Source organism: Marmota flaviventris, chromosome 7 (genome assembly GCF_047511675.1).
Source record: "Marmota flaviventris isolate mMarFla1 chromosome 7, mMarFla1.hap1, whole genome shotgun sequence".
NCBI lineage: Eukaryota > Metazoa > Chordata > Mammalia > Rodentia > Sciuridae > Marmota > Marmota flaviventris.
Window position 1 is genome coordinate 4,771,309 of NC_092504.1, and position 12,490 is coordinate 4,783,798.

Below are 12,490 nucleotides of genomic sequence, written 5' to 3' on the forward strand. Positions count from 1 at the left end.
ACCACGGCAAGCCACCAGGAAAGCACTGCTCCACCTCAGGCACACCTCCTGTGGGTAGCCCAGCATACCCGTGAGGAGGGCGGTGCAGCCTGCTCCAGCATGGCCTTGGGGGACTCCGGGGAGGGTGTCTCTACCTCTGGTGCCCCACAAGGCACTGCTGATGTTTGATGAGGCCACTACTAGCTGCTTCACAGGCAGACACAGAAGCTGGGACCTACATGAAAGAACCTTTGAGATGATAAATAAAGACAACGCACTCTTTTTAAAACTTTTTATTTGGTGTTAACTCCACAAGAAAACAAAACAAACAAACAAAAAAATCAGTTACTCTGGTGTACGTGAAATCAGAACAATACAACCACGGGAAAAAAAATCTCAGCCCAGGAATGGAAACTGGTACTTCAGTGCCATGGAGATGCAACGCGCTTCATACCACAGTGCGCTTCAGCGTTTGCCAACTTTATTTATGTTTTTAATGCTTTTTGTGATCATCCATTCACAAAACCAAAAACCACACTTTCAACTCTGTTGCTGAAAGCCTCTGAGTTTTAGTCACTTAACTATTAAAACAAATAAATACAGAATTTGTTAATCCCTTGGCCCATCTATTATCCATCCCCATTCCCTGTGGAAGGTGCTCCACCGTCCCACGCCTGAGGAGGTTGGCACTCTGCCACCTGGAGCCATTTCCTGATGAACAGCAGCTGTCCAAAACCAACTGAGCTCAAGGTTGTGTCTGAAATCTACTTATTTGGTCTCTGCTACGTAAGCAACGATTTCTAAGATCATCGTTGCCGCAGTGATTTTAGGAATTTTACAACTTCCAATCCTTTTCTGCTGTTGCTGTTAAATTATATTTCAGTGCAGATGCTAATCAATTTTTAGGAAGCTCCAGAAGAAAGAAAAATACATAAAAACTTATCTGATATCTGTAAATAAATAATAGCAACATAAAACCTCACACATGCACACACGCACACACAAACCCACTGTAAAGTGTCAAAAGATGCGCTGTATAAAGACAAACCCCCACGACGGCGAGATGGCACCAGAGGATCACATCAAGCCTCTCACGGTGAGGACACACGGAGCCTCGGCGACTCCACAGCCTTCCACGGTGTTTCTGTTATTGGGAAAAAGGCGATAAACTCACATGCTCAAAGCAAGTCAGGTACTTCACAGGCAGCTCAGCTCCTAGCTAATCAGGTGCGTCTGCTGCCTGAAGCAAGTGGTGAAGCTGTCTCGGCCATGTCGGGCGTCACCGCCATTCCCGATATCACAGATGCTAAACTGACTTCACAGATTAGGTGTTTTTAAAATGATGCACTGATTAAAAGAGAAAAACAACCTAAAACGTCCAGGCTTTGCAGATAGTGCTCCTCCTGGCTTCAAACTGTTGTAGTGTTGGGAGAGCTCGAGGAGGTGTCTGCACGCACAAGTGCGACCTGCACGAGGTGCACCGACTCCCAGACTCACCAAGGTGTGGCAAAGCAGGTTACATGAGGGGCCACATGGGCATGTGGGAAAACTACTCTACCCACCCAACCCACCGCACACACAACTCATCTAGAACCTTCTCTCCAACACAAGATGATATAAGAAGCTACATTACATCACAGCCACAAGAGCAGCTAGCTGCAGCAGCCAAAGATTTCTTTGGGGTGATAAGGTGGCCTTTATCTCATGTCAAATGTTTATAACTTCAAGTTTTGGGGGCTTTAATTTAATGTAGTCACCAGAAAATAAAATGTGCAACCAAGGTCCTCACTGTGTGCTGTCAGACTGTCCACGAAGAGCCCTGACGGCGTTCTGGTGTCCACGCACTGCAACACCAGCGCGGGGCAGGCAGGGTGGGTGTCTCACCCCACTCTGCCTCATTTACCACCCCACGGCCCAAGTCCTTAGCATCTTCAGTTAGCAAAAAAGTCACAAACCACAGTATCTTCATGATACTTTGGGGTGGGGGATCCTAAGACAGAAACACGGTATTTGGTGGGTCTCTAAAAGCACGCCTCTGTGGTTTCTACTTTGAATGCACATGAGATCTGACTGAAGGGAGACCATGGCCATGTCACTCAGGCTTCCCTCCTGCCCTCGCAAAGGCCTGATCCACAGAGGGCAGGACGCATCTCCCAGGGACTGAGAACAAAGCCACGTCTCTGAGCAGCAGGAGTGGTGTGGACACTGCGATGCGACGGTGTACCGACATGACTGCAGTGAGGGGCGGGGCTGCAGGGGTGGTGCAGGCGCAGCGGCACCTCTACGACAAGCACATGCACACCCATCTGGATTCCACAACACAAGCTAGTCTATTTCAAATAGCCAAGAATTTAACAGCTTGGAAAAAAAATCTTCAACAGGACAGCTGTCCTCAACTCTAAAATAAGCAAGAAGAGAAAGATAATTACTGATCTGAATCAGTTAATTGAAGAAGAAACCTATTTGTTGCTTTAGATTAACAGGCCTCACAGAAGGGCAATTCCCATCACATATCGTTTAAAAATAATTTGTACTACTCTGCAGGTTAGAGGTGAGTGCGGGAAAAGAGGTCCTCTTCGCTGGGGCCCACCCACTCGCCACCACCTTCGGAGCCCGAGTCCCCCGAGCTGGAGCTGGCGCTGGAACGTGTCTTCCTGCGGAGGCCGTTTGGATTCGCCCCAGAACCTCTCTCTCCTGTGCATCTTGCTTCATAAACAGAAGACACCTGCGAGTCAAGAAACAATTTTCAACAGATCAAAATCAGATTTTGCCTCCAAAGGGCTGACGCACCCTTTGTTCACACACAGAGATGAAGAAGGAGGCCCTGGTGTCCTGCTGTGCCGCACAGCAGCATAAGCTCCACTGCCTCAAGAGCACCTCTCCCTCAGCCCAGGAAGGACCCAGGCCCTCGCTCTGCACATCAGTCACTTGGACAAACGTGGCTCTGCAGGGTAGGATAAAAGGGTTGCTTAACTTCCACTGAGGCCTGCGTGCTGCAGGACAGCACGGCCACACCCTCCTGGGGCTCGCGTTCCAGTGGAGAAGACCAACAAGCAGACCAACACACACAGTTTCAGACTGCAGATGCACAGCACGGGGGGAGGGCACGGGAGTGGCCGAAGGCACAGCTTTCGAGGAGAGGCAGAGCGCATGCTCATGGCTGCCTCAAGGCAGTGCTTCTGAACTGGGTCCCGTCTTCGTGAACGCTGTTTAGGCACATTCTATTGTATGAGACTGCCCCCACCATATGGCTAGCATTTCTGGTCTCCAGGACACTAGATGTAAGTGGCAGCCCCTTGGCAGTCACGGCAACTAGCAACACTCCCTTCCCTGTCATCGCCACTAGCACCAGCCCCACCCCACTTCCAGATGGCAGCATTGCCCCTTCTTGAGAGCCCCTGAAGCAGGAGCACAGAAAGCCAAAGAGCGAGGAGAGTGTCGGGACATGAGGTCAGAGAGGGCAAAACAACAGGGCCTCACAGGCGCACAGGAAGTCTGGATTCTGTCCCAGTGCAGCAGGTACAACGTATGTCCTACAGTCTGACTGCTGGGCTCACAGATCAGGTCCATACTGAATCAGTGTCTCCACAACCTTAGATAACAGCATTTACTCTTTCTTCTTCTTCTTCTTTTTTTTTGTACTAGGACTTGAACCCAAGGCTCTTAGCCACTGAGCCACACCCCTAGCCTATTTTAGTTTTTATTTTGGAAATTAAAATTCAGGGCCTTGCTGAATTGCGGAGGCTGGCTTTGAACTTGCAATCCTCCTACCTCAGCTCCCCAGCTGCTGGGATGACAGGCGTGGCCACTGCACCTGGCAGTGTGTACTCTTTAGATGCTGCAGTTTTCTACTGTGCAAGGTGGACATGCCAGCAGAGCCTAGTGCACAGGGTGCTGTGACGCCACCCTGCACTGCTGGCTGGAGAGGTCGGGGGAAGTTGGAAGAGGGAGCTGGAGTGGCAGCTATCGTGGACTGGGAGCAGTGGTGTGGCCTAGTTGGGTAGAGGGGAGGTGAAGAGGCTGAAGGCACACTCTCCGGGGGTAAGAGCAGGGGCTGAGGAGTGGCACTTGATTAGGTTTGGGGGATCGAGGCTGGTGGGGCAGGTGACAGGAGCTGTTCACTGAGGCAAAATCCCTGGAGAGGCCTCATGAGGCAGCCTTGCTGCGCCCAGTCTGACAGGTCCACGGTACCAACACCAAAGGGCACCTGAGAGGAGAGCCCTCACTGGACTTGAGCTGACACGCAAGATCAACACTGGGAGGCAGAGGGGCTTCCCAAGGCCATTCACCTGTCTGCCTAACGGCAAGGTTAGAGACTCACTGAACCAGGCCCAGCCAGGCCTTGTTGTCCCAAGGCGCTCACTGGCCCATCAGGGAGGCAGACATCAGAAGCCACACACAGCTGGGTACCAGGCCAGTAGGATGCTGCACAGAGTGTGGCAAAGGCCCCCAAGAGGTTGGACACGCCGAACTGGCCCTAGGACGGTCTCCCCTGGGGCACGCCTTGAAAGATGAAAGAGGTACCACTGAGGGACCAGCAGTGGGGTGACAGGGGCAGCTGTGCATTGAGAAATGCTCTGTGGCAGCCCTGGGAAGGAAAGGCTGGGAAAGCCAGGACTCCTTAGGAAGCTTGGCCAGGGATCATCAAGGTAGGCTGTGAGGCAGACCCCAGGCCCAAAGAAGGGCCAGAGAGGAGGAAGTCTGCACCTGGGGTGGGGTGGCATGTCCCAGGACTCCCAGGTTTCTGACTAGAGAGATAGGGGAGGTGGTAGTCATTCTATGTTAATAACGAGGAGGACAGTCCACTTACCCTATTAAAATCTAACAGACGCTCTTCATTACTGGGTATTTCTTTAACATCTGGATACTCTTCTATACCATTCTCTCCCTTGGCATTTGTATAACATTCTTAATCATTTTGAGTGGAGAAGGGAAGAGAGGGAAAGGGGAAATTCCATTAAGACACAGTTATGAAACACACATTCTTGTTCCGTTTTCACTGAAAACCTAGGTCTCCCAACCCTCTGGAGATTTTAGGTAGTCATTAAAAGCATAGTTGGCCAGGTGTGTGCGAGAAGAAAGCCGCACCAACAGCAGCTTCTTGGACCCGCCACTCTTGAGTGAGTTCTTAAAACCAGGCCAGCGTAAGCTGGTACTCCTACTGCTCCACCACAAGAGGGTCACTCAACAGTACACCATCACACTTGCCATGTGACAGGCCCTGGGGACACAGGACAAAAGGACCAACGAGGTCTGTGCTCTCAAGAAGGAACGTGGAATGGAGGAGACAGACGATGCACCATGGATATGCTCATAAAACACAGGAACAGAGCAGCCCAGACAGAGGGAGGTGCAGTGAGGAGACACAGTGGGGCAGTGTCCTGGCCTCCTTCTGACTCAACACCAAGCTAACACGTGTTCACGCCATCTCTGGGGCGGGGAAGGAAGTCAGGCCCGAGTTCCAACTGCACAAGTGGCCCACTGGATGGAAAGGAACCGAACCCAGGGAGGGCAGCCATTCTCTGCCTGGGCTGCATGCCCAAGTCACCCGGGGGGCTCTCGAGTGCTAGCATGAGGCATCAAACAGATGCTAAGACTCCCCCACCCACAGCCACAGGGACAAGGTGGGCCTCGAGGAGCACTGCACCACCTCTCCATCGGGGGTGGACCTGGGCCAAGAGGTTTGGCAGCCGCAGGCACTTAAAGTTGCTAGGTCAGGTCAGGAGAGCAGCCCAGGCCCCAGGCTGGTCAGGCTGCAGCTGATTCCATGCTACGCCATCCACATGCAAGGCACGTCAGAGAGTGATACAGCGATCACACCCTCTACAGCTGCTGGCCAGGACAGGCTTTGGGATGGTTGCAGAGAAGACCACCACCCTCTGATAAGGCTGGAGACCCTGTCTCACCCCTCCTGGCCAATTGCCACTCACCCCGCACCCCTCCCCACTGCTGCCAGGGGAGGGCTATGAGGGGCAGGAGGCTGTTCCCTAGACTAGGATATGCTCATGGGTGGAGCGATCCTCTGCCCCTTCATGCAGGGAATCGGTAAAGGGCAATGGTGAACTGCTGTCCTTGTTTTCCTACTGCTCCACCAGGTTTTGAGTAACATGCATGTGTCAGGCACTGCTCTAGGTACTGGGCCCTCCACAGCTACCAGGAAGGCATTCCTTTTAGGTCCTTAGAAATACAGCAGTGGAGACACAGGAAGACCTAGGCAGTGCCAAGGCTGAGCAGCTGGACACAGTGGCACTGGGCTCTGGCTCAGTCTGTGTCAGGAGCCTGGCTCTAGCCACTATCTGTGCTGCTCCCCTGCAGGGCTTGCTCTGCAAGGCTAAGGCCACACACATTGACATCAAATGGGCCTTCGAAGTACCAAGAAGCCGTTTCCCAGAGCCCTGGAGAGTCTCAAGGGTCTGTGAGTTCCCTGCCAGTCCCTGGCTGGCCTCATCCCACGTACTCCTGAGTGCCCACTCTGGCAGCCACACTTCTGCTTGGCCTCTCTCCCTGTAGAGCCCCAGCTCTAAGTGGTTTGCACCGTGCCCTCAAGTCCCTGCTCGGAAGGCCCTTGAATAGGAGGAGTGGGACAGTTTGCCTGTGTTCCCAGAGCCTGGAACAGCGTCCAGCAGAATAAAGCTATGCATCTGCAGAGTGGAAGCACCTACCATGGCAACACAGGTGAGGACAGAGCGCCAAGGGCGCTCTCAGGCCTGATGGGTGCCAGTACAAGCAACCCCACCTCCAGCCTGTCTCTGCACCCTACTGTAAAAGGGAACAATCCCCTTCCCAGCAACCCAGAGGGCTCCAGGCCAGCCACTGGCCCAGGGTAGCACGTGCCTGTTATGAACTACTTGCAGCACTGGAACAGGAGTCCCTGGCTATTTCTGCTTGGTGGGTGAGGGGCTACCTGTTTTCTTGGCTAACCCTCTTCTGAGGCTACTTGTCCCCATCCTGTAAGTCGAAAGAGGGGTGCTTCATAATATCACTGCAGGGCAAATGCATGGGATTTAGCTCTACCACTATCTGTCCTTTGAGTGTTCCTCTAGTGCCACCCCACCTCACACACAAAAGCACCATGGACGTTCATCTGCTAGCAGCTACTGAAAGACTGTGCAGGTGACCAGGGACCTACAGTTAGGAGCTAGAGCTGGACTTCCACTAATGGAGGCAGAAAACTGAACTCAAGTAAGGGAAGCATGAGCTGAGTGTGTTGGAAAATTGCTATGAGGAAGGGTCTCCCACCACGAGACAGCAAGCACCCGTCTCTCGGGGCCCTTCCTTCTGTGCACAGCTCTGGCACTTCCCACCTGCTTCCCAGCACCTGCACCTGTCTTGTCCTGACCCAGCTGCAGGCTATATGTTCAGGAAGACAAGGTCTGTGCTGCCCCAACCCTGGAGTCCAGCTCAGTGCCAAGCACAGACTGCTGTGGTGGAGGACAAAACTTCTCGACCACAGGATATACAACCTGGCCTCCAGTCACGCTTAATAGTTGACTTGCAAGATCTGGGCAAATTGCCCACCTTGATACATAGCTTCCTCTTCTGGGAACTAGGCCCAAGACCCTGCCAGGCTGCTGCAGAGCAGCTTGCCAACCCTGGGGCTGCCAAGCCACTAGCTAACACAGGAGAGGAGCAGCCACCACCTTGGACGGGGCTCCCAGACAATCAGAAGCCACATGAAGACTCGGCCCTCTGCTCTTCTCAGGACCCCTGGGGAGAAGGAAAGGACTTGGGAAGCTGCCACAGCTGCAGACCAATGAGAAGCAGACAACCCCCAAGAAGAGTCTCGATGCTAACCCTGCCTCTGTCCCATCGGTTCTGTCCAGGCACGGGAAGGAAGGCTGACTGTGGGCAAGTATGACAGAGGCAAACCCTTGAACACATATGAGAGCACGGTGGCCCTGCAGGGCTCTGACGGGAGAGACTGGTAAGGAACCAGCATGCGGGAGCCAGGAGGCCAGGAGCCAGGCAGGCTAAGCAGCCTGACCTCACCCTCACAGATGTTTCTTTAGCTCTTGCTTCTCCCCAGACTCTAGGTAGAAATGTCTTATAGCTCTGCACAGGTCCACCTGGGAGGCTCGGATGGTGCTCTCAGAACATGCCCCAAACTCGTGACCTTTCTCCCAAATCAGCAGCTGCCACCCCCTGGCCACCATCTCCTCGTCTTTATCTGGTGCTCACTCCTCACAGGAAGTTGCTTGACAAACATCTCTACACATCTCGATCATGTTCCCTTTATCCCTGCCACTGCCACCACCTCAGTTCACACCTTCGTCTCACCACTCCAACTTCTGCCACAGCCCAGGCACCCTGGCAGATGCCCTGCAGGTCCAGTTCCATCTCCACTGCTGCTGCAAGTGTCCTAAACACACATCTGACCTTGACGCACAAACTGAAGTCCCTCATCAGGCCCTCCCTACACCCTCAACTCCCGACAGGCCCTTCCCCGTCTACCACAGCCCAGCTGAATACAATGGCTCCCTGCTCCTTCTGCCTGCCCCAGTTCCCTCACCCTCTTCTCCCCAGGCACTGCCTCATTACCTCTTCCTCCCCAAGTCCATATAGCTTGTATGCATCTCATCAATGGTTGGACTTTTCATGAATTTCCTGTCCTTTCCTTCCATCAGCCCATGGCTGAGTTCCAGAGTGGGGTCTGGCTCTTACTCATCGCTGTATCCCCAGAGCGTGGCAAAGCACTGGCCACAGAAAACCCTCTAAGAGTCTCCTAGACTGATAGTCACAGCCAGAAAACTTACTGCTCTTAATGAACTCAAAGTCTGAATGCATAATGAATAACACAGTCCTCCTTACCTTCACACTCTGATGCAGGGAAGAGAGGAGAGTACAAGGCTTTTTCCCACCAGGTCTGCTTTTCTTGACTTCTATTCATTTCTTGTACATTAGTGTTCAATACAGGAAACTGTTCAGATTAAACCAAATATAGAAAACATTGATAAATTTCAGGATAGAGGTAAAAATATAAGTTTTATTTATTAATTATGGACTAAAACCCAGGGCTTTTTTTTGTGTGTTATGTGGTATTGGAGATTCAACCCAAGGCCTTGTGCCTGCCAAGCAAGCACTCCCCCACTGAGCTACATCCCGCCCCCCAAATCCAGGATTTTTAAATTGGTGAGTTTTTTACTGTTCTGGATATGGTAAAGAAAAAGGCCAATATGTTTGTAGAAAATAAAGAAAGTCTTCCACTGAGTGATAGAGCTAACCCTTATCTGTAAGTTTTGAATTTATATTGTTTCATCTCTTGTACAAAACTGTTTTTTTCCTACAAAAAAAAAAAAACGAAAGTCTTCTTTAAAAAGCACTCACACTGTAAGTGGAATGACTATCTTGTAAGCCCAGAGAACTCTTAACAAGGCAAAACTACAACAGAACAGGAAATACTCCTAAACTAAGGCAAATTTTTTGACTTCAGCAGTGCACAAAGATAACATGCCCCTGAGCTTGAGGTGTTCTAAAGAATGGGGGCCTCTTCTTCACACATAAGGCAGGAGGTAACAAAAGAAGAGATGGGATGCAAGGTAGGTTCTTACAGGCAGTTACTAGCCTAAATGTTTTTCTTTAGAACAAAACTATTTGCTCAGGTGAGAACTCAAAAGGAAGCTGGGACAAAAAGAAGACAAATCACAAACTCATATTCAAAACCCACAGCGTTGCCCAAAAGCCATGAGGGCATGACTCCTGAGGAGCAGGGGAACTCACACCCTGAGCCCCGGTGGCCAAGGCAGAGTGGAAGCACCCAGCCTAACAGGAGGGACCCAAGTCTCCAACTCTCAAAGCCCAGCAGGACCCTGCCACCAACCTGGGCAATGAGGCAGCATGGCTGGTGGTCAACAGCGGCTCTCCTCAGTGACCCAGGAGAGTCCTTGAGAGTACTCATTAGGAGATTCCTAGTCAGCCTCGGTCAGCACCTGCACCCTGGTGGTGTCTTTCCACTTGCCTGCCCAGCTCTCCCAGATGAGGCCTGGCCTCTGCATCTTTGTATTGCCCGGGGCCCCTACACTGTGCTCTCAACAGAAGTCTGCTCTCGGAGCAGCCCTGGACTCTGCGTGAGTCTTTGCTGTTTTAAGATGTGCCATTGTGGATTTGAGTTTAACATTATGTGTTCTGGACTGTTTTAGTAACTAATAAACAATTCTCCAATAGGATTCTGTTATGCTTATAATTGTAAATTATTTTATGGGTCTAAAATTGCTTGATTCAATAACATGTCTTTTACAACATAAGAAACACTAAACTTTTTGTTCTCATTTTATGCATCTTTTCAGATATATTCCTCAATTAGGAACTGAAGGAAACCGTACTGTCTTCCCAGGTCAGTCAACCTGCACTGTTTTCTCCACAGCTTATCCTAACAATAAAAACTAGTCCTGCTGTTAGATAATAGATGCCCAGGCCAAAGGAACAAAGTTCTACCTCATGCAAATGAGGTGAGAAACGCGCAGGTCAGCAGTGAATTCGAGGCATGTAAAGCACCTGGCACACCATTCCCAGCACCCTGAAGCCCTCGGCAAGGACTCGCCTGTCCTGTGATATTACTTAAAGCCATTCAGGGCAGCAAGGAAGGCTCCCCTGGCCAGAATCCTCTTATCATCCCAAGGCACTACATAGAGAGCTGGATCTGGAGGTGGCAGATCAATTTTTTCTAGTGTGAGTTCAGTAAGACTGCTTATCTTTTAATCCTTTATTGAGACAGGAAGCAAGGAAAGGATGAGAGAGGGAAGAGAGTTCATTGTGGAGGATGGGGCACGGCAGGAAAGCAGGCTGGAGGGCCAGGACACCACGGGGCTTGGAGCCCAAGCCAAGCTGAGGCCACCTGCCAATGGAATCGAACTGGAAGCTTTTTAAGGGCAGGCCCACGTCTTACTCATCATCTTTGCATCTCCAAGCACAAAGTAGATTCTCAGCATCTACAGAGCTGAACACACCAATTCCTGGGCCTAGACTCATATTACTGAGCACACCAATTCCTTTCTCTCCTGTTGAAACCACTGGTAAGAGCCTATCAGTTTCTACTACAATTTTAGGAGTCTTTCTGCATCTTCAATTTGAGTGTCAATTCCTGTGGTAGGCATTTAACAGGGCCAAGTGACTCTTGACTGAAATCTCTGAAACCATAAGCCAAACAAATCTTTTTTTTTTTTTTCTTTTTGGTGGTACTGGGGATTGAATCCACAGGCACTCTGCTACAATTACAAGTGTATGCCACCATACCCAACCCTAACCAAATCTAAGTTGATTTTTTCCATAAGCAATGAAAAGCAAACAGAAAACTGATACTGAGAAGTAGGGTCATTTCTGTAACTATACTTAGTGATGTGATTCAGAAGCCTTAGGAACTGGTTGGCGGAAGAAGTTTGGAAAAATTTGGAGGAAAGACTAGAATGCTATAAGCAGAGTTAATGGGTGATTCTGGTGGGAGATCAGAAGACCAGAACTCTGATAGGACTATGGAGAGTAAAGGCTGTGCTAACAAGGCTGCAGACAGAAACGAGGACTCTATTGGGAACTGGACTTGTGGCCAACCTCAATATAGAAAGAACTTTTCTACATTATGTCCATGCCCAGAGACTTTGTGCAAAGCTAAATTTAAAGGGGATGGACTAATTAATTTGGTAGAGGAAATTTCAAGGCAGCACAGCACCCAGGTAGTGACATGGATATTGCTGGCTTTTAGCCAGGTTTACTGTGAAACTGGGGAGCAGAAAGCAGAGTGGAAAGATATGAAAAACTTGACCAGAAAAGGAGTGAAGTCCCAGCCAAGAAGAGTACAGTTGCTAGAGATCAGCACCATTAAAAATGAGCCAGCAGGGCTGGGGATGCGGTAGTGATGTGTCTGCCTTGCATGCAGGAGTCCTGGATTGGCTCCCCAGCACTGTGGGGCCGGGGTGACCAGGGCAATAGGAACAATGCCTTGAGGGCAACTTAGGAATCAGCAGGAACCCCCACCCCCACTTCAGACTCTAAGTTGCTGTTTGAGACCAGTGGCCCACTGTTGAATCCCCACCCCTGATGGAGTCCCACTATTCAGCATCAAGGCATTCAGAATGCAGCTCGCTGGCTCAAGTTCAAACTGGCAACAGGCACTGGCACCATCTATGTGACACAGTTTTGTAGACATGCAGAATGCAAGAGTTATAGGGTCATGGAGGTTGCCACTTAGATTTCAAAACAAAGCCTGGGAGGTCAGGCAACATCTGGCAGGTCAGGAGTCCCTACAAGCACCTCTGACAGGGTGAAGTGTGAAGCTTTAAGAGTCAAACTGAAGCTCTAATAGAGACCCCAGTTAAGTTAGAGATGCCAGGAAGTTAGACCGGCTGCCAAAGAAAGCTGCAGGCGGTGGGCAGAACCATCCCTAGAGAGCATCTATGTGGGCTGCAGCCAGCAAGGCTGTGGGGTGGGGCTGCCCAAGCGCTGAGGAGCTCACCTCACACCACCTTGTGCCCTGGATGCCGAACAAGGAGTTACATGATTTAATGTTTACCCTGCTGAGTTC

The 12,490-nt window shown here is 50.8% G+C and overlaps 1 protein-coding gene across 9 annotated transcripts in view; it reads right to left on the reverse strand.

Moving 5' to 3' along the window:
• Positions 1–257: 257 nt before the first annotated feature.
• Positions 258–12,490, reverse strand: part of Kiaa0232 (KIAA0232 ortholog) — an 80,796-nt gene continuing 68,563 nt past the window's right edge. For 8 of the 9 annotated variants that reach the window (XM_071614126.1, XM_071614127.1, XM_071614122.1 and 5 more), the window contains 3 exons: positions 8,788–8,896; positions 4,790–4,887; positions 258–2,704 (listed from right to left, as the gene is read on the reverse strand). In XM_071614126.1, coding sequence (XP_071470227.1) covers positions 2,525–2,704; positions 4,790–4,887; positions 8,788–8,896 — 387 coding nt within the window. In that variant the 3' untranslated portion in view covers positions 258–2,524. The remainder of the gene's footprint in view (positions 2,705–4,789; positions 4,888–8,787; positions 8,897–12,490) is intronic. The other variant, XM_071614130.1, reaches the window with a different exon arrangement.